At 41.1% G+C, this 21,893-nt stretch overlaps 3 protein-coding genes and 1 long non-coding RNA gene across 5 annotated transcripts; 3 read left to right on the forward strand and 1 right to left on the reverse strand.

The window, feature by feature from the left end:
• The first annotated feature begins 704 nt into the window (after positions 1-704).
• Positions 705-3,336, forward strand: LOC122092847 (growth-regulating factor 4-like). 2 transcript variants are annotated; one of them, XM_042663143.1, is made up of 4 exons: positions 705-1,222; positions 1,439-1,615; positions 1,867-2,254; positions 2,405-3,336. In XM_042663143.1, the coding sequence occupies exons 1-4, from the start codon at positions 1,006-1,008 to the stop codon at positions 3,102-3,104; spliced, it is 1,482 nt and encodes a 493-aa protein (XP_042519077.1). In that variant the 5' UTR covers positions 705-1,005; the 3' UTR covers positions 3,105-3,336. The 2 variants fall into 2 exon arrangements, with proteins under 2 accessions (XP_042519077.1, XP_042519078.1); XM_042663144.1 differs by having other exon boundaries at positions 706-1,222; positions 1,442-1,615.
• Positions 3,337-8,213: 4,877 nt separating this feature from the next.
• LOC122092732 lies at positions 8,214-9,632 on the forward strand. The gene is made up of 2 exons (XR_006144276.1): positions 8,214-9,044; positions 9,206-9,632. It is a non-coding gene; the product is annotated as an uncharacterized LOC122092732 (long non-coding RNA).
• A 2,705-nt stretch (positions 9,633-12,337) lies between these two features.
• Positions 12,338-14,897, reverse strand: LOC122093303 (protein IQ-DOMAIN 17-like). The gene is made up of 5 exons (XM_042663591.1): positions 14,369-14,897; positions 13,953-14,246; positions 13,593-13,838; positions 13,374-13,511; positions 12,338-13,288 (listed from the first exon to the last, which is right to left on the reverse strand). The coding sequence occupies exons 1-5, from the start codon at positions 14,492-14,494 to the stop codon at positions 12,512-12,514; spliced, it is 1,581 nt and encodes a 526-aa protein (XP_042519525.1). The 5' UTR covers positions 14,495-14,897; the 3' UTR covers positions 12,338-12,511.
• A 4,231-nt stretch (positions 14,898-19,128) lies between these two features.
• Positions 19,129-20,878, forward strand: LOC122093362 (uncharacterized protein At3g28850-like). The gene has a single exon (XM_042663691.1). The coding sequence runs from the start codon at positions 19,480-19,482 to the stop codon at positions 20,587-20,589; it is 1,110 nt and encodes a 369-aa protein (XP_042519625.1). The 5' UTR covers positions 19,129-19,479; the 3' UTR covers positions 20,590-20,878.
• Positions 20,879-21,893: the final 1,015 nt, after the last annotated feature.

A 21,893-nucleotide genomic window follows, 5' to 3' on the forward strand; every position in this document is an offset into this window, starting at 1 on the left:
AAGTCAAATCTGAGGAAGGGAGCAATACCACCATGAAATTGTTTTAGTCAAAAGGGTACAAATGTTATTTTAACTCCTCACTTAACAGCAACTGACAGCATGGGGTCCAAGTCTAATTTGGTAAAAGAGATGGGGCATTCCTATAATATTGGTATTCTTGGGGGGTGGCGCTGTAAATTATCCTTAAAAAATTCATTTTGGATTAAAATTTTTCTTTTAAATTGAAGAACGTATAGGGGACAGGTTTAGCAAAAACAAAAAAAACGAAAGAAAAAATGGGAGACAGATGTTAAAGATGGAGTACGGTGGGTAGAGAGAGAGAGAGAGAGAGAGAGAGAGACAAATAAAGCAGTAGGGGAGGGGATAGATATGGCAATAATGAGGGGGCGGGTTGGGTTGGGTGTTGAGTGTGTGCGAGAGCGAAAGATCATCTTTTACAACTTTGTCCACAATAGTGCGAATGTTGGAAGCATAGGAAGCAAAGGCAAGGCCGCATGGGAGAATTGTGGCATAGGATCACTATTATTAGCTCAAAACCCAACGAACACATCAATACTCATTACCCACCACAAAACATACCACGAAGTGCCATAACCTACTAACATTGTGATGTATTAATCAAAAAATAAAATAAAATACTAACATTGTGATGTGTGATAGAGAGAGAGAGAGAGAGAGAGAGAGAGAGAGAGAGTCGAAGCTTACATTATCTGTTACCTTTGTTTCTTCTCTACCCCTGGAGGGTAGAGTGGCTGAGCCTTTTGCAAGTCTTAAAAAGCAGTTTTAGGTTCCAGAACTCTTCTCTCTCTGCAATTATACCTAACATAATGTTTTCTCTGGGGTCTTGGTTCATGGGGGAACTCGCTTCCTGTTCGGGAAAAGTGATTTTATGATAATGAAATCGATACCAGTAATAGTTTTATCACAGACAGGGCAATCGTGGTGAGGGGTAGTCATCTGTCTGCCTTAAACACACTGCAACGTACTGAATCCTTGCCGTATAAAATGATGAGAATGCATCATAATCGTCCACTTCCTTCGTCTGGAAGGCCTCATGATAAGAATGGTTATGATAATGGAGATGTTGTTGGTGCTGCTGGACCTACTTTTCATGACAGAAGTTACAGGGAGGAGGAGGAAGAAGGTGGTGGAGGTGGTCATGGTGGGGTTTCAGCGGCAAAGACTCCGCAGCCTTTAAGCACTACCGCCTTCGAATCCCCAGGTAGGTGTCTCTTACAACTCAATAAGAAGCAATAGTTTTGTTCGACTTCTGAGCTCTCTCTCTCTCTCTCTCTCTCTCTCTCTCTCTCTTTAAAATATTAGTATATTTTGCTTGGGGTTGTTTATGCGTGACAAAAACAGAGGTGGAGGAGGATACAATTAGCAGAGAAAAATAAAAATCTCATGCTGTGTGGACTTGTGGTTTCATGTGTTGTAGCAGGAATGATGGTGGCTTCTATGAGTTTCCCTTTTACATCAGCTCAGTGGCAGGAGCTGGAGCGACAGGCTTTGATCTACAAGTACATGGTAGCATCTGCCCCTGTTCCTCCTGATCTCCTCACGCCTATTTGCAGGCATTTCTCAGACACTGCTGCGGCTGCTCCCCACTCTACCTGTAATGTCTTTGGCCTTTTTAACTTATCCCTGTCTCGTCTTTAGATGGGTTGTGTTGTTTTCCTATGATTTTATATGGGTTCCTTCTCTCATTTTCAAAACTTGGTCTTGTCTTCTTCACTTTTTAAGTCTTCCTCCTCCCTCTTTGATGATTTCCATGATTATTGTACTTTTTAAGGCTGTTTTCTTGCTTGTTCTTCCCTGCTCCCCAAAATTTTCTTTTAAATTTTTTTTTCTACTGTTAATTTTCAGTTGCTCGGAGTTCTTGTTTCAATCTACGATTCTCGAGCGGCATCGATCCTGAGCCGGGAAGGTGCCGCCGAACGGATGGGAAGAAATGGCGGTGCTCGAGAGATGCGGCGCCTGATCAGAAATACTGTGAGCGACACATGCACAGAGGCCGCCCCCGTTCAAGAAAGCCTGTGGAAGTACATCTACGAGCCGATATTAACAATATCGACGGCAACAACAAGCGCTTGGCTCCAATAAAACCACCAGAGACGGCGTCCCCATGCCTCTCCAACATTTCGTCCAATAATACCACTAGCAATCATCAGCTATCTGGGCTTCTCTGCCGCTCAGATTTCAAGGCCTCCCCTTTCGATAACATGTTTCCTCTTGCATCATATAAGGAACTCAGGTTAGTGAGTTAATAAAAATGACCAGTTCGCAGCCCTCGCTCCGAATTCTGAGAACCCTCGTTGGTATTTTGCCTCTTTTCGAGCAACAGTTCTTAGGGGTTTTTTGTGATTAATTTAAGTATTGAGCTTTGTTTCTGCTTCTTTGAAAGGGGTGTGGACTGGATGATGAAAGGGGAAACGGTTCCTATTGCTTCCTCGAATCAACAATGGCCGCAACTAATTTACCCGAAAGCAAATGCCTCTGCTTTCCGACAGCCTTACGAAGGAGAGTCGAGTTTGAACTCTTTTTCGAATTTTGGTGCTGGGGAACGATCCGAAGCTCCCCATCAGAACGATCAGTGCTTCCACTTTCTGAACCCCGAAGTAACTTCCTTTGGTGAGCCTTCAAGTCTCGAGCAGCGGCGGACGCCCAGAGGGTTTATAGACGCGTGGTCAATCCCAGCAAGATCAAATACAGGGAGTAGGTCGTCAATGTGTTTGGATGGGGAGCTACCTCGGTCTGCACTTACATTATCGATGCCCGGTGTCAACTTCTCCAACGAAGACAGTGATCAGATTCAAATGGGTCTTGGGGTAAATGCTTCCTCTTCGTGGATACCTTCGCCACCTGGTGGACCGTTAGCTGAAGTGTTGCGACCTAGCGTCGCGCAAGGCTGCCGTGGCGGTGGCAGTGGCAAGAGCAGCTCATGTGGAGGCGGGGGCCTCAATTTCATGTCCGTCGCATGGGGTAATAGCGTTGATACCGCCTGCAGCCCAGGAACGACTGCAAATTCATCTCCATCCGAAGTGCTGCAGCAGAACCTGGGTTCTGTCTCAGATGGAAGCGGTAGCAGCAGCCCTGCCTTCTAGTAGCTGAACCAGGTTCAATTACCATCATGCTTTAGCATCGAGGGAACTTAAATGTCTGGCTCTTTTTTTAATCTCTTCTCAATTCTTTTTCAGTTGGGACCTACAGTGGGGTTGTTCACCATTTTTGAATGGTTTTGTTTTTATGGGTTATTTTTCTTTTGCTTTCTTGTGCTATACTGTCATCCATTATTTGTGCATCAAAATTCTGAAATGAAGAACTTTTACTCAGAAAGCAGAAGGGACCTAGTTTCTGTAGGGATAAAAGGGGAGTTAGGTGGATGGGGCTAAGGAAGAACAAAGAAGGTGAGTTGTTTCCCAAGAACATGAGCAGCGGGGCCAGCAGAGGGGTTTTTTTTTTCAGGGAGTCTCTTTTCTCTTTGAGCAAGAAGCATTGATTGTACGCTCTGGTTTTGAACAGCCGGTTTCTGTCGATGCTGATAAAGACGAATTTTTCCTTACCGCTGGGTAGCATTGTCGAAAATGTTGAAAAATCTAAAAATCTTAAACCGACTTTGAAGGTAAATCTGTAAATCCATGAAACTTCAATTAAAAACAAGAACTAATTGTACTATAATTAGCAAGCCTGTTTGTTCTATGATCCAAACCCAAACCAAGTATTGTCATGTAAAATCTCATCTAAGCGATCACTGCTATTTATCATCGTCAGTGTCCAGCTTCTCCAATGGTTGGACAATTGGAGTGAAGCCACATTGAAGGAAGTACTGTGATTCCAGACCCTATGACTGCAAACCATTCTCAGTCATCTCTCTCTTTTTTCACTATATCACATTTACTTTTAGTGTAGCCTCCTCTAATTGGGGTCCCTTCAGTTAGAGGAGGCTAGACTAGTAAAAAGTGTAATCTATTGAAAAAAAGAGAGAGGATCTAGTTTTCTTTTCATATCTTTTGTAACATATAAGAAGGGGTGCAACTTCTTGTCACAGATGTGATGAACTAAGAATTTGTAATTTTTTTTTTTGTAATTATCACCTGTGGTATTCTTAAAAAGATATTTAATGTAGGGATAAACAAAAAATTTTAAAATATTAAAAGTTAGAAATTATTTGATATAATACTGGATAAATAACAACTTTGTAGTGTATTTAAAATTTGACTTTTCTTTACAATTTTTTTTAAAAATAATTTGGCACATTTTAATTGCTTTTTATTGTCTTACCAAAAGTTCTCTAGGGTCTTAAAAATATGACACGTGATTTTCTGTCTCCAAGTTGTAATCTTTGCCAAATCTTATTTTGCCTATCTCTCTATTCTTACAAAATAGTGGTAGCGATGTCTTTTCATAGATAAGGAGAGAGAATCATGAGAGCACTCGAATTAGAATTTGCATTTGTATTCTTTTAGGGGTATTTGTATACGATTAAAGGATATTTGGATTAAAATCAGAATTATATGAAAAATAAATATTCAATTCGATTAAATAATCAAGTAATGATTTTGAGGGTTCTTGAAGTTTAATCAGGTTCTAGAGAATAAGGAAAAGAGTTAAAACAACTTAGAAAGATGGATTAAGAGCAAATCATATTCATTGGTGGGAGGAAGGTCTAGATTACACAAGTAGGAGAGTACACGGATAGTTTGAAAATCTGAAATTCGATCCGCATCCATATTCGTTTAGGGGTATTCGTATCCAGTCTAAAAATATCTAGATCCGAACACATCCGATCCGAATTCGATTTGTATACATCACTATGCATAGGCCACACTCTCATATATAATTCTTTTTTCTTTAAAAAATAAATTGAATATGTCTTATTGTTATGCATAGTATTTTAATACATATGTAAAATGACAATATTACCCTCCTTGAAAAAAAATGGGAATAAGGTAAAGTTACAACTTATTAGTTCACTTGAATTAAATTTTTTCCAATAAGAAAGAGCCCACTCTACACGATTGAATGTAATACTATTTCATTCATTTTAGGTCATTATTATTTGGGAAAAGGACAGGTATGCTAGCGTAGTACCTAGGAATTAGGAATGCTAGCGGCATTTTGACCGTATGATTTGATCAACATGAATTGAACCGTTGGATGGAGAGAAGATAAACAAATTTTCGATGCACTGTTGCAACACCTTTACTCTCTCTCTCTCTCTCTCTCTCTCTCTCTCTCTCTCTCTCTCTCCGGAAAAAATCATTCATTCACCGGATCCATCAGGAGAAAGCAAAGTAGTTGGCACCGCAGCTGTTGATGGACCGCAGCCACTGCCGTTGCCGCTGCCATTGCCGTTGCCAAGGTCGAAGAAAGCTCAGAGGGAGGGGGAGAGAGAAAGGAACAGCAAAAACCAGAAAAGAAGAAGAAGAAGAAGAAGAGAACTGAGCTCAACCTAGGCCTGTTCAGTGCTGAAACTCACACCGAACGCTGTCGCTGTCCACTTGTTCGGTGCTCTTTCTCTCTCTCTTTCGCTTCTCTCACCAAAGGCCAAAGGAACAGGGATCTGCCACAGCCGCAGCCGTTGCCGAGGTCGAAGAAAGCTCAAAGGGAGGGGAGAGAGAGAGGAACCGCTGCCGCTGCCGAGGTCGAAGAAAGTTCAGAGGGAGGGGGAGAGAGAGAGGAACCGCAGCCACTACCGCTGCCACTACCACTGCCACTGCCGAGGTCGAAGAAAGCTCAGAGGGAAGGGGAGAGAGAGAGAGAGGAACAGTAAAATCCAGAAAAAGAAGAAGAAGAAGAAGAGAACTGAGCTCAACCTAGTCGAGGGAGAGAGGGAGTAACAGAAAAAACCAAAAAAAAAAAAAAAAAAGAGAGTGCAGCGTTGCCAGAGTCGGAGCTGGTGAGGAAAAGGGGAAGGAAGACCGTGGAGCGGCAGTATTGAGTAAGTTTTGTATGACAAAAATTACAAAAGGATGAGATCTTTTATTTTTCATTTGACGGCCACTATTCACTAGCATACCTAATTCCTAGGTACTGTGCTAGCATACCTATCCCTCTCCCTTATCATTTATAGGGGAGTATGGGATAGGAAAATTAATTAGACAAACTTCTCTCAAGTGCATTGGGGTAGCCTTAGACGGTTAGACTCCTACTAACTCCCCTGTGCGTATGTAGTTGGTCTCTATTTGGGTATAATATATAATAACCAATAATCCCATGAATTTGAATTAAAAAAAAAAAAAAAATCTATTCACCCCTACTGCAGATCAAACATTCTCTTCTTCCATGCAAATAAAAAAAGTTTATTCGATGCACAAGGCTTGCGTATAAGAGATTGGACAAGACCTACTCAGCCTTACTTCTTCCATGAAAAATAACTCCAAGCTAATGGAAAGTTTGAAAAGATGCAGAAAGCATAGCAATTAGAAATATGCACATGAGCAAAATTTTGGATTCGGTTCACGTAGGAGAACAATCTCATACGTCCATGGTCCATAAATTTGGAATCTATTAAATAAAGAGAGACAAAATTGATTCCAAATCCACGGACTGTTATTCTCATACTTGATCTCGTCTCCGTGGGCAGGCAGGACTGACTAAGAATTTTTTATATAAAAAAAAACTTATTAAGATTTTTGATTTATTTAGCCTTCCAGTGTCTCTAGACTGTTTAGCTGAGTTTGCTGAGTTTGATGTTTCAATTTCCCTCGTCAATCTTTAATTGTTGCCCGAGTTGCAGTCAAATAGCTGCAATCTCTATTATAATTAAAGAAAATGAAATTTTAAAAAGGTGTTTTAAAAAATAAAAAAATCTAAGAAGGTATTTGTGAAATAAAAAAAGAAAATTATTCCATTTCATTATCTGCCAAATTTTTTCCCAATCGCCACCTCATCTTCTCTGTTGTCTATCTTCTCATCCCCTGAAACAAGCTTTGGATAATCAAAAGTTAGATCAAATTTTCTCATACTAGTGTCAGAATTTTTCTTTTCCGCTTCCCTTCATTGGGTATCCATGGCTGAAGCAATCAAGAACTGGGGAAAGAAGGTAAAATCAATAGTAACGGTGGGGGTCTGGGGACTGGGGACCCATTAGAAACCCAGAGAGTGAGAATTTAAGATTTGATTAAATCTAATGCAGGTAGTAGACATCACTCGTGTTCAATCAATCTGTTAGAGAGTAATGCTCTCTGTTATTCAGTTGTAACAAACTGGCTGAGTCAGCTCAAGATTTGTTGTAGTGTTTAGTTAGTTAGTTAGTTGGTTAATTGTAGTTAACAGTCAGTGGTTAACAGCTTGTAACAGAGGAGAGGATCGATCCTGTCCACTCTTGTATATAAGCCTTCTTCACTAATGAAATCACAAGGAGAATTCCTAATTTAGAATTATAGAATTTCACATGGTATCAAACACCACTTCTAGGCAACCGTCTTCCTCCGACGCCATGTCTGGACAACCACCTTCCACACCTTCTTTCACCACATCTCCTTCAAATTTTCAGCATTTCCTGTCAATTAAACTTGATCGACACAATTATCTGCTATGGAAGTCCCAATTTCTGCCATTGCTGCGAGGTCACGATCTTCTCGGCTATGTCGATGGCTCTTGTTCCTGTCCAGAAATGACCAGCCCCTCATATGCTTCTTGGATAAAGCAAGATCAGCTTCTCTTAAGCTAGCCTTTGTCTTCCCTTTCTGAGGCCATTCTTATTCATGTTGTTGGATTATCTTCCTCAAAAGATGTCTGGCAAACTCTTGAGCAGCAACTTTCTTCCCAATCCAAGGCTCATTTGATGCAACTTCGTCTCCAGCTTCAGACGATCAAGAAGAAAGATCTTTCTATGGAAGAATACTTACAAAAGATCAAGACTCTTTGTTAAGTTTGTCTCGAATTCTTGACCCGTTTTGAAGATTGATCCGATCCGACATATTTTGGTGGCGACCCGAATGGGGAATTTTCTAAGATCTATGATGGAAGCAGAGGGGTTGGACCGATAGGCCCAAGCCCGGAGCCCATCACTGATCTCGTATGAGGTGTGGGGGCGTAGGTTCGACCAGATCGACCGCGACCCGATGAGTCGACCCGCGATTTGGAGTATATATAATGTACTGTTGCTTGTTGAGAAAGTCATTGTATTTTGGGATTTTTCGAGCTAAGGTTTCAGGGCGAGTTTTTCCTCGCCGCTGCTAGGGTGTAATCTCTCTTCTGCATAGTGAATCATCTTCTTCTTCGCCCGAGGACGTAGCACACCACCCTGGTGTGTGAACTTCGTTAAATCTCTGCGTCGTACGGATCTATTGTCTCTTTATTATTCGTGTTTCTTGGTGTTTGATCTAACACTCTTGCTGACAATCTTGCCGGTGCAAGTTAGCCGATTTCTTCCGATGATCTTGTTCTTTATGTTCTTGGAGGATTGGGTCCCGAATATATGTCACTGGTTACGGCGATCTCCACTCGCTATGATCCGATTCATCTTGATGACCTATATGGTTATCTGCACAGTAAGGAATTACGAATTACAGAAGCTAGTCTTCCCCAAATTGATAATGCTTCATTATCTGCAAATCTATCTCAAGCTCGCTCATCCAACAAAGATCGATCAAATTCTGATCATTACAATTCCTTTAGCAGAGGTGGCTTCTCTCAGAATTCTAGTTCCCGATCAAACCAAAATTTTGGTTCTCATGGTCGTGGTCGAGGCCGTGGTCGTTTTTTCAACAAAGGTGGAACATATCAGAGTCCTGGTTACCGATCTCCTACTCAGTTCCATTCGAATGCTTCAGAGCAACCTTGGCTAACTTGTCAAATCTATGGGAAAGAAAACCATTCTGCCACTACCTATTGGTATCGATATGACAACCAAGGCTCTGGTTCTCCCTCTCCACTGTAGGGTCTTCTTGTTCAACATAACAATCCCTTTTATGCTGCAGATCAAGGCTGGTGTCCGGACTCTGCTGAATCACATCACATTACTTATGATCTAGCAAATCCTGAGCTTCAAGGTGCTTACCATGGTACCGATTAGTTACATGTTGGTAATGGCGCAGGTTTGTCTATTCACCAAACCAGTTCTGCTCTTCTTCCTACTACTCAAAATCCCTTAGCACTCAATAATATGCTTCAGGTTCCTCTTATTTCAAAAAATTTATTGTCTATTTCTCAATTGACTAAAGACAATGATGTCTTCTGTGAATTTCATTCCAATAAGTTCTTCATCAAGGATTCCATCACAAAGAAGATCCTTCTCCAAGGTCGAATGCATAATGGGCTCTATCAGCTTCTTCCTGCTTCCTTTTCTTCGCACAAATCAGCTCACATTGGGGAACGGTACCTTTGTCTGTCTGGCATAGTTGCCTTGGACATCCAGCACCGAACGTGATTCGAATTTCGAAGCATTGTTTCTCATCATCGTCTTCCATTTCACAGTCAGCCTCCAATCAATAGTGTTTGCTCTTCGTATCAACTTGGCAAATCTCACAAACTTCCATTCAAAAGGTCCTCACACTACAGCAAACAATCTCTTGATCTTGTGTTTTCAGACATTTGGGGGTCTGCTTCTGTAACATTTAATGGTTTTCGATATTTTGTACATTTTTTAGATGATTACACCAAGTTCACATGGATTTTTCCCATTACAAATAGATCTGATGTTGCCTCTGTTTTCATTCATTTCAAGACTCAAAGTTGAAAATCTACTTGGTTGCAAAATTAAAATTCTTCAAACTGATGGTGGGTTAGAGTATGCTAAACTAGATCCTTATTTTTCTACTACTGGCATTTTGCATCGCCTCTCTTACCCACATACCAGTGAACAAAATGGTTCAGCCAAAAGAAAGCATCGACATGTAGTAGAAACTGGACTTACTTTACTTGCCCAAGCTTCATTACCTCTTCAATTCTGGTGTGATGCGTTCCTCACTGCCACATTTCTCATTAACCGAATGCACATACCTGTTATTCAACATACTTATCATTTTGAGAAATTATTTCATAGATCTCCTGATTATACTATCCTCCGTTCTTTTGGTTGTAAGTGCTACCCACTGCTCCGTCCATATAATAAACATAAGCTTGACTTTCATTCTCGACCTTGCATATTTCTTGGCTATAACTCGTCTCATCGTGGTTACAATTGTTTTGACCCATCCATTGGTAAGACATGTCTCTAGACATGTAGTATTTGATGAAACTTCTTATCCTTATTCCTCTATGCCTTTACCTGATACCTCACCTTCTTTGCTCCCCCCTTCTTCCTCTGTTTTGTCCCAACCCCCAATTATTTTCCCTATTGATTCTGCTGCACCTATTTCCCCTGCCCGTTCAGCTCTTTCCCCTTACTCATCTGATTTCAATTCTCCTCCCACAAACTTGGTTCCACAACCACTTCCTCCAACAACTTCTACAGATTCTATACCTCCTCCTCCCACCACTGTTTCAGTCCCTACACTTCCATTACCTTCTCATCTGATGCAAACTCGCCTAAAGAGTGGTATTCGAAAACCAAAAGCCTTACTTTCTTCTCGTCACCCTCTTCCATTGGCCCTTCTCAGCAGTGTTAGTACAGATGTTCATGAACCTACTTGCTTTACCCAAGCATTTAAACATCCTCAATGGCGAAATGCAATGAATGAGGAATACAATGCCTTAATACAAAATGGGACTTGGGTTCTCTGTCCTCCTCCTTCCAAAAAGAATATTGTGGGCTGTAAATGGATTTACAAAGTCAACCGACATGCCAATGGTTCCATTGAAAGGTACAAGGCATGACTCGTAGCTCAAGGATTCACTCAACAAGAAGGGCTTGGTTATGGTGAGACATTTAGTCCGGTTGTCAAACCCACTACTATACGGACAGTTCTCTCCCTCTTCTTGATGCACAATTGGCCTATTCAACAAATAGATATCAACAATGCATTCCTACATGGCACTCTTGATGAAACAGTCTACATGGCTCAACCAAAAGGTTCATTGATCCTACATTTACAGATCATGTATGTTTACTTCGAAAATCCTTATATGGGTTAAAACAAGCCCCAAGGGTCTAGTTTCAACGATTGAGTTCTTATTTGCTGAAATTGGATTTTAAAGCTTCTCAATCTGATGCTTCACTGTTTATCAAGCATCTCCATGGACAAACGATTCTGATTATGATATATGTCGATGATATACTGATTACTGGCTCTAACTTAGCCTCTATTACGTCTCTCATTCAGCAGCTGAATAGTGAATTTGCCCTTAAAGATCTAGGGCCTCTCCACTACTTTCTTAGAATTGAAGCTCATCAGCTTGGTGCTAATCTACAGCTCTCTCGCAGTGCAAGTATATACATGATCTTCTTCAAAAGACAAATATGTTGGGAGCTAAGCCCACTACTTCACCAATGGGCACTAAGATTTCCTTGTCTAAGTCTTCGGGGACACCTCTTCCTGAGGGTATAGAGTATCGGAGTGTGGTTGATGCACTACAATACCTCATGATAACAAGACCTGACATTGCCTTTACGATGAACAAATTATACCAGTTTATGCATTGCCCTTCCACTGAGCATTGGACAGCAGTCAAAAGAGTTCTTCATTACTTGAGAAGAACACTATCACTAGTGGTCTTCTCCTTCGTCCCTTCAATCGTGCTACCCTCACAGCATTTTCTGATGCTGACTGGGCAGGAAATGTGGATGACCAACGCTCTACATGTGGATATGGCATCTACCTTGGACCTAATCTTGTGTCTTGGACCTCCAAAAAGCAAGCCACTGTTGCGCGCTTAAATGCTGAAGCAGAGTACAGAGGTCTTGCTCATGCTACTTCTAAAATTCTTTGGCTTCGTGGTCTGCTCTCCGAGCTTTGTGCACCTCTTTCAGCCATACCTGTCCTTTGGTATGACAACCTCAGTGCTACATATCTTGCAGCAAATCCAGTATTGCATACTCGTATCAAGCATGTAATTGATTTTTATTTTGTTCGGAATCTAGTGATCAACAAACAACTGGCTGTTCAGTATGTGTCTAGTGTCAATCAGCTGGCTGATGTCTTTACAAAGCCTCTCGATGTCTTTACAAAGCCTCTCTCCTCTGCTCGCCACAAACAACTTGCTTCCAAACTCACCGTCACTGCTCTGCCGCTGCCTTTGAGGGGGATGTTAGAAGGTAATGCTCTCTGTTATTTTGTTGTAACAAACTAGCTGAGTCAGCTTAAGATTTGTTGTAGCGTTTAGTTAGTTAGTTAGTTAGTTGGTTAACTGTAGTTAACAGTCAGTGGTTAACAGCTTGTAACAAATGAGATGATCCATCCTTTCCACTCTTGTATATAAGCCTCCTGCACTAACGAAATCACAAGGAGAATTCCTAATTCAGAATTATAGAATTTCACACAATCAAATCATACTTCCAGTTTCATGGCTTTATCAATAGCTTAATTAAAAGGAATCAACAAAAATCCAAAGAGAAAAAAATTGGAAACCAAAGAAAACAAATTTTAGGGATTTTCATTCAAAATCGCATTTAAAATGGTTAAATTCAGCGCAACCATCTCCTGAGGTCACCGGTCGATGAGGGAGAGACTTCACTACCGTGGCTGTCCGTGCAACAAGAAGACAGATACGATTGTTGCTCCATCCCTAAATGACCTCCATGAATGCTCTTAAAGCTTTGGTTCCTCAAGTTGTGGCTGTAGTTGTATCCACCGCCATAGCCACTATTGTATGTGTCCGGAACGGGAAAGGAGAGACGCTTTTTCGCTGACCCCAGTCGCTCTCTTTCTGGCGTCAGTGGCCGCTGTCTCGGAGCACTCTGTGATCTAACCCGCGCTTTTGCCGATTCTGTGGCAGCCATGTAGTTGGGCATTGCCCCAGTCCCTGAAGCAGTTCCATGGTGACGCATCCCAATGCTGTTGTAATTACTGGACTCTAAGCTCAGGGTGTGAGCCGTTGGGTAGATTCGTTCTTCTCTTTGGCATCGAGGGCTGGCCGAACGTACTTGCAGAGGCCCTGTTTTGCACGGAGAAGGCGTGACAAGGGATTGGTGAACAGAGAGATGCTGCTGGTAAGCTCTGTGGAGAGGAGATGCAAGACCATGCGTGCCAGGTTGTTGCAGCGATCTTCTGTTCGTAGGGGTTGGATAAGAATAAGGACGAGACGTATCGATTTTGACGGTCTTAATGTGTTCCTTTTGATCAGTTGAAGATCTTCCCCTGCTTTCCCATGGTTTCGTGGGCATCCACCTACCCGTCCATTTTGGTCCATCTTCTAGCTCTTCCTCGTCATCATTTGAGGAGTTCTTACCAGATCTCCATATCTTTGATATGGAATATGAAGGATTTGGCAGATGTGAGTACTTAAACATTAACATAGATTTGAATCAGAGAGAGAGAGAGAGTAACCTGGTGAGAGAAGGCGTGGGCGAGGACTTTTTCGCGTTTAAAAGCAGCTTCCTTTTTGCTCTGTAACATGTCCTGAATCTCTTCAACTGTGTGTGGGCGATCGTCCCAATCGTCTACAGTGCTACTTCCATCTCTTGACTGTGAAAGGAGAGCCATTTAAACCTTCAAGAAGCTTATGCTAAAGCCAAAAGAGGATAATCATAAGTTAAGAACGCTTACTAAAGAGTTTCTCTCTGCAATGTCCTGAAGATACCGCGACTTCCATAAGCTGTTGGTGTCTCTGAACATGGACTTTCTACCTTCATCCAGGGAAAGCTTCAGGCGTTGATCGCGCATCCGAGTTTGCACTCTGACCAGAGCTTGCATGCACTGAAGCGTCATCTTCGCTTGTTTTCGAACGTTATACCCTCTCGCCAAAGCTTGGAGCTTTACAAGCCCCTTCAGCGCACGAAGAGCTCTCCTTGCCTTCCCACCACATCAAAATTAATCAGTCATCTCATTTGGGAAACATTAATCAGCAAAAGAAGCATAAAAAGAGAATCGATTCTCTGAAATTTTTTTGTTTGATTTTGGGGTTACCAAATATCCTCTGAAGGCGGTCTGAATAACAATTGCTGCGTAGTGTTCTTTAACGAAATTAGAAGGCTTGGTGAGGCGAACCACTTCCACGGCGGCTTTTGCCGTAGCAACGGCCGCCTCAGCTGTAGCTGCGGTCGCCACTGCAACAGCAATGGCATGCTTTTGCTCAGCGGTTGCAGCTGCAGCAATTGGAGTCGGCGAAGTTGTCGTAGCTGCTGGCTTTGCTTTGGATTGTTGTGTGACCGGTTCATGATTCGAAGGTTTTCGGAAAATCCATTTTCGCTTCTCACGTTTCTGCACAGGACGAGATCGTTATTGCAGTTTACAATAGTGATCAGAGACCATAAAACAAACAAAAAAACACAAAGGGAAAAGGGATTCAAAAAAGGAGAAGAAAGGATCAGAGGAAAACTGACATTTTCGTCTTCTTCTTGCTCGTGGTCTTCTTTCCTTCTGCTACTCCTCTTCTCGCTTTCCTTACTGGGAGACCTGAATGCTCTTTTTACTGCAGTCAACCACGAGGTTCCACCCTTCTTTCCCATGGAAAGAAAGAAGAAAACTTAGCAGCAATTACAGGAGAGCCACCAAAGCTTCAAGCCCGTCCCCCCAAAACTGGGGCTTTGGATCGGATTGGATTAGCTCATGAGAAGAAATACAATGTGGAGCTCTGGAGCCGCAGATTATGGTTAAGAGAGAAACAGGGTTACAAGAAACTTAATCTGTTGCAGGTACTTATTACAAGCTAATCCGTATGCAGCACAAATGGGTGGGTCTGTGGCATGGAAGACACTAATGGAGGTGTCAACAACTTGGTAAATAAAATTCATGACCATTAAGAGCAGGGATAAGAGAAACTAAAAGGTGTCGTAATAGCAGAGCTTTTGGTGGGTAAGTTTCATCTTTTCTCTTATAAACTACTGACGAACTGTCATGGCATCATGTGTTATTGGGGGGTTGAAATCCTCTGCAATTCCGATCATGTATAATTCCGTGTAATACCACCTTTAGGTGGTGACACGTGTATTGATACCAATACAATGGTCCAGATCTGCTACAACTAATAAAACATTAAATCAGTGATGAGGCATTTAAATCAGATCTGGACCATTGCATTGGAATCAATACACGTGTCACCCCTTGAAGGTGGTATTGCATGGAATTGTACGAGATCGGAATTGCAGACGATTTTTTTCCGTTATTGGGACTTGGGAGCAGATATGTAGAGAGAGAGAGAGAGAGAGAGAGAGAGAGAGAGAGAGAGAAGGGAGGGGGGGTGTTCCTTTTTTTTGTTATGTTTGGTTCGGTTCTGTCCTCGAAGGTCGCCTTCAGCTTTGCGCTTTGCCATGTTAATGGTACCTGTTTTTGGTAAAAGGGACGTGTGGCATCAGTTCCTGGTTTTTTTTTTTTTTTTTTTGGGTAAGGGTTCCTGGTATATCGTTCCACATCTACCCATTCATAGACTCTTCTCCCTTGGTTTTGTTTGACTAAAATTTTGTGCTTATTTTCACTAAAATAAAATACCCTCCGGGTTAGCGTACCCTTTTGAAAATCTGCAATTGGGTTTAAATTTTAGGAAGATAGTTTTTGGTTGGAAAGAACGTTTTAAAACGGCTCTTGTCTCCACTTGCTTCTATTTTCTAATATCCTTGTCTCCACTTCCGTCTATTTTCACTTTAATTTTGGTATCATCACGTGGTAATCTCATAATCTCATAAAACCCCTAAAAAAATTAATAGAAAGAAAATGAAAAAGAATAGATAAATAAGTAATGGGAAATAGAAGTTTATCATAAACTAGATAGGAAATTGATCTTTCAGCCTGAGGCATACATTGTACCTCATTTTATGGATTATTATATTATTTTTATTAAAAAATAATTATTTAAATAATCAATGTGAAAGGACTTAGAGTATCTTACTTGCTCAAAATACCTTCTCCCAGGTAGATATTACTATATTTTTCCTCTTCCTCACTCTTCTCAGCATTAATAAATGTTAAATTACCCAAATGATGTTTTTGCAGAATTTGTTTGAGTATTGACCTAAAAAAAGTTACTCAAACGAGTTAGGACAACCCAAGTTTCTGCCACCCCTAAATTGGATGGATTTCCAAAAAATATTAAATGCATGTACTGTGCTAGTAAGCTAGGTTATAATGTGTTTTTTATTAGTCAATTTTTTTTTTTTTTTTTTTTTTTAAATATCCACATCCATTCCTTTTAGTTCCATTGCATTGCATTACGAAGGTATCTTTTAACTTCAACAATAAAGGGTGAGACTGTAATGATGACATAAGAGTTCATATGATCACATCAATAATATAGAAGATAGTGATTTCTATGTAATCCAAAGTTGAAAGAAAACTTAGTTTTTTTTTGTTTTCTTAATTAAATGGGAGGTAAATAAGTGCCTCCATCTTAGAAGAAAATTAAGTTGATCACCATAGTTACGGACTTTGGATCTATTCATCACATCCCAATGTTTTTAGGTACAATCTCACTAGGTTAGGGCTGTTAGGCTAAAAAACACCAATCTCAAAATTTGAGGCCCAACAATAAGTATTGGTAAGTAATTAAAAAAAATGACCAATAAAAATAAAATATTAATGTAAATGAATCAACTTATATCAACCCCAAAAACAGTAGTAAATAGTTGGAGTTTAAAATGAGGGCACCAAAATCCATATACAAATCTCATTATTTTAGTTGCTATTATATGAGAAAAATAATATATAGGTAATTAACTACATTTACGGTATTCAACCTAACAAAAAAAAAAAAAAAATCTAGTTTTATATTATCAAATCTTTATATAAATATTGAGGTAAATGGTCCCAACATGCCAATTGTAGGACGACTTTCTCATCATTTAACCCAGTGAAATTTCATCTGCAAGACTGGGGATCATTTGTAGTGGGGATACTCAAGGATTTATAACCTGGCATTGGACATGGGAACAACATTAAAAACTGATTGGGAAAGAACAACCTAAATATTTTTAGATATGTGATTTTTTTAAGACTTTCTGATTCATAAGACTTGTAAATCTTGCCAAGTTTCATTTATTTTCTGCTAATGTTAAAAATAAAAATAAAAATCTAACAGCCATGTTTGGATGAATTTTTGTGGACCACGCTCAGAAACTGATGGGTGCAGCCACAGACCATCTTTACGTCGCTTCTACTTTGGTTGGTGGAGCTTCAGCTCGTAGGTTGGTCTCTTCCTTTCTGGAGGAGCTCTTGTTGATTGTCCATAGACTTTTGTCAGAGTTCATTTAATAAATTTCCACCTTTGAGAGGTTTTTGTAATAAAAAAAAAGAAAAGAAAAAGAATATATATATATATATATATATATATTAAAAAAAAAAGTTCTAAGAATATTCAATGACCATTTCGCATGAATCAACACTAATTCTGATTCAAATAGGTTTCATTCTATGGTTTGATCCAATCTTTTAAATCATTGAAAGACTAGGCAAACCACTTATGGTGGGATATTTTATTTGGGCTTTCAGCATCAAAGATTCAACATTTTCAGATATTAAAAAAGGAAAATATTGATGCATGGGAGATTCCATCTATTGATGATTTGTCAAATAGAAGAGGTGCATTTATCATTTTGTTGGGGTTTTTGTTTTCATCTAAGGTCTTGTGCATGAATCATACAACATGCACAGCCATGTACAAGACCTTTTAGCATAATAAAGTACATATATTGTAAGAGGTAAGTTTCAAATGGTTAAGCTATAGAATTTCAGGGAAGAGTGTCTCTAAACCAATAGAATTTCTTATGTCCCAACACATGATATTTTTTTTTTTGTTTTTCTCTCCCCTAAAAGAAATGGATAAGAAAAACCATATGGGAGGCATAGGTAGTTGGTTTTGGCTCAGAGAAGCCCTTCAAACTTCAAAGTGTATGGGTCTACTCTGAATCGCAACAGTTGGTGGTTAGCTTGTGAAGTCTAGTGTTAGTATCAATACAATTTCAATATGGATTGGATAGGTTTGCCTCCGATTTTTCTAAAATATTGAGTTTTTATGACTGTTTTACCCTTAATCTGTACTATTCCACTGCTACAGAATCGGGACAGTAATAAAATCGGTGGCTAATGATACCAATATGAATCATTTGATACTAATATCCCAAACCATGATTGGAATTAGTATGGCCCATTGGCCCCCTAGTGTGGCCCCTACTGAGTCTTTTTTGGCCACATTGTGTGTCTCGCCCAAAACATAGATCGATAAACATCCCAATGCTTTTACGGCCTTTTTTTCTATATGCATAAAGCGCCCAAATCTGTGAAAACATTTTTTTATAGGGGTGTCGAGTCTGGTTGGGCCTGATCAATTAACGCCCGAGAATAGACCGACCGACTCAACAATAGCCCAAAGCTAAGGTCTAGCCCAATTATGGATGTTAATGGTGTTTGATTGTAGCCCAATGGGTTCCCAACCAAGACCAATTAATACCATTAACCGACTGTTAATAGCTCATTTATGCCCTGTTTAATAAGTGAGTCCTATAATAATTCGTTTATGTTTTGATAATTGGCCGACTCAATAAAAACATGTCCATACTTTATACTCTAATCTTTTTTATTTTTTTAGCATTTTATAGTCTGATCTATGAGGCCCAATTATCTAAATAGACGATAATATTGAAAGCCTTAAATCGGCGTGAAGCCTTTGGATTAATCCTAATCACCCAATTATTTTCTCAATTGTACAAATTTTTTTATTTTTTTATTTTTTTGGGGGGTTGGGGGTTGGGGGGTGGGGGCGGTGGGGGAAGGGTAAAGTACGAGTTATTTCAAAGCAACTTTATCTTGATGTAGCTCCAAATGCGAGAAATGTGACAAAGTAATGGGACATTCATAATCATGGGGGCCAGGAAAGGAAAGGCAAACTGTGAAGAGCCTGAATACTGAAGATACAGCATCAATCCTGAAACTAATTTTCCCGCCTCTCGAAGAGCTTAAAAATCACTGTAGCAAGTTTGAATTGTACTGTAATTGAAAAGAAAGGAAAAAAGGCAAAAAGTGGTAGGAAAGCCATCTTTCTCTTTCGTTAAACCAATGTCACTTCTCTCGAAGGAGTAATAATGGTGGTGTCATTAAAAGTAACTATTTGATTTATAATTATTTATGGATAAGTAAGCAACGAGGTCGAGGAGTAAACACTAAACAATCGTGATTCATTTGTCCCTGAATTTTGAATTTGCTGCATCATTTAATGGTCTCTCGTGTCACCCTTCGCGGCTTCGGCCCCCTTCGACCACTCCCCTGCATCTCTAGGAATCCAGAGTATTTGAAGATCATCACAAACATTTCTGTTGATATTTGGGCGATTCTAGCTTTTTGGGCAGCTTCGCAAACAGTTTGAAACCTGTTCTGCTCGCTATTTGAGAGAGAGAGGGAGATTCTGTCCGGTCGATCAGGAGTTTTGCTCCCACAGCTGGCTCTGCTCTGCTGCTGGTCTACTGATTTGCTCAGCGCTCACCGCTACCAGGCGCTCTCTAAAGTCTGGATGGGTTGCGTTTCTTCCACTCTGCTCGATCACGAGGATGAATTATCCCAGCTTGGCAGGCCTGGGTTGGGTCACCACATCGTGTCTCTCACCTCCACAACCTATGGCCTCCTCAACCTCGACCCACCACCACCACCACCACCACACAGCAATGATCTCCTCCACCAGCCTCCCACCCCACCAAGGCTCGTTCTCGCTACGCTCTTCCCAAGTTCTCTCCCGGAGTCAATGCCCCTTCGCTCCCAACCATCGGAGGTCATCAACTCCTGGGAACTTATGGCTGGCCTCGACACAGGCAGTTTCCGCTTCCCAACTCCTCCTACTCCCACCCCAGTCGTAGCCCCCTCAAAACCTCTCCAACCTTCCCCTTCCTCTCTGCTACGCACCCTCACTTTCTCCGAGCTCGATTCCCGCATCTCCAGGTCTCCCAAGCCCTTGACCCTCAAACATCACCTCATGAGCAGCAACAAAGAAAACTCAAACCCTAATCGACCCCTCAGCACCGCTGCCTCTCCTGATCCCAGCAATGTCTTAAAGCCATTGAATGGTAACTCTCTCACCGACAAACCCTCCTCCTGCAGATACTCGCTCAACGATGAATTCGAGAAACGATGCCTGCCCAACGGCCAAAGCAAATTGGTCGTTTACACGACAACGTTAAGAGGGGTTCGCAAGACATTCGAGGATTGTAACGCTGTTAGAGCAGTTCTCGAAGGGATTGGGGTGTCCATAAACGAGAGAGACGTTTCGATGGATCGTGGGTTCAGGGAAGAGTTGAGGGAGTTGATGAATGGGAAGGACATCGCGGAAACTGTTCCTCCCAGGGTTTTCGTTAAGGGTCGGTATATTGGTGGAGCTAGAGAAGTTCTGAGGATACACGAAGAGGGTTTTTTGGTTCAGGTCCTCGAAGGGTTGCCCAGGGCCGGGGCTCTGTGTGAGGGATGTGGTGGTGTAAGATTTTTGCCCTGTTTTCGTTGCAGTGGGAGCTGTAAGCTTGTGATGGTGGCGAAAGAACACGCACTACCACAGCGATCGCAAGGGAGGGAAGTCGTGGTGAGATGCCCTGATTGCAATGAGAATGGCCTGGTGCTCTGTCCCATCTGCAGCTAGCTCCATTATCAAACTGTTTCAAACACTTCCAATGTGATTCGGTAATCCTAATCCTTTATTTCACAGTACTCTCCTTCCAATTACTAGTTGGATATATTTGTACTTAAAGAAAGTGTTTTCACCATGTATTTTCTTCTCTCTTTTTAATTAAATTTCTGTTGGTAGCTGTATCACCAAATAATTGAATCCCGTTGGGAGTTTTCAAATTTTAGAGTCTTAAACTGTACTAGCTGATCTGGGTTTCTCCCTATTTTGAAGTCGCAATATAAAGATCATGGTTGAATATGCAGTCTGCTTGAAATTTGAAATAGGTTATTAACTATGGACTACTTCCATCACTTGGATTTTATCCTTTAATCAATTTGTTTTTCAACTCTATCCTAGGCCTTCGAGTCCCTCCCAAGCACAGGTAGCTTTTAAAATCTTCACTCATCCATTCAAGAAATTAATGTCCCAGCAAAAGTTGTACTGGGTGGAACTTCCTTTCTCTGGCAGTGTTGGGGTCAAAATATTGAAAGATTGGTATCCTCTCCAAGAGTTCTCTCTTTCTGTTTTTCAAAAGCTGAAAGCATGAGAAGCTAACTGCAGCAATACCAAGTTTGGTGATTAGGGAACAATGGAAGACCATTTTCACTGTTTTAGTTGTGGGTTGGGTACCCAATTCAGAGATCACCCCGCTTATAGTACTGATGTGGTAAAAATTGACTAGCTAATCTTCCTTACAGCTCCTGAAGCGTCAGCCGATTTGCACAAAAGATAAGACAGGGGAGAGCCGGGTTGACCTGACGGGGGACTCTTTGATGACTTAGATCTTTCCACAGAAGATACTCAAGAGAGTTTTCTGTCAAAAGAAATGATCGATCCCTTAATGGAGGCTTACCTTGGTATTTATAGGCCACTGATGGAATAGAGAAAGGGGTAAGCCCGTGGAGAGTCCTACTGGGCGTGGAGTCCTAGAGAGGAATGACTCTCTGATGTTAGGAATATTCAGATCCTAGGGTGTACTAGGGAAATATTCCCCTCTTATCTCGGAAATGCCAGTTGATCGACGGGTGGATGTCTCTGATGACGTGTAGTGGATAGAGTCTCGTCCTTGTGATCAGGGATTACATTCCTTGAATGGAGGAGTGGATGAGAGCATTTTTTTGGGAGCCCTGTTTGATGATGCCGGGTCGAGGTGGCAGCTCGGGTTGATAAAGGGCCGAGGTGGCAACTCTGCCTGATGAGGGCTAGAGTAGCAGTGCAGCATTAGTTCGGACGCTCCTTGGCCGTGCCGTGGTCAGGGAGATATACCCTCATCAGGT

The sequence above is a fragment of the Macadamia integrifolia genome, chromosome 11, assembly GCF_013358625.1.
Source record: "Macadamia integrifolia cultivar HAES 741 chromosome 11, SCU_Mint_v3, whole genome shotgun sequence".
NCBI lineage: Eukaryota > Viridiplantae > Streptophyta > Magnoliopsida > Proteales > Proteaceae > Macadamia > Macadamia integrifolia.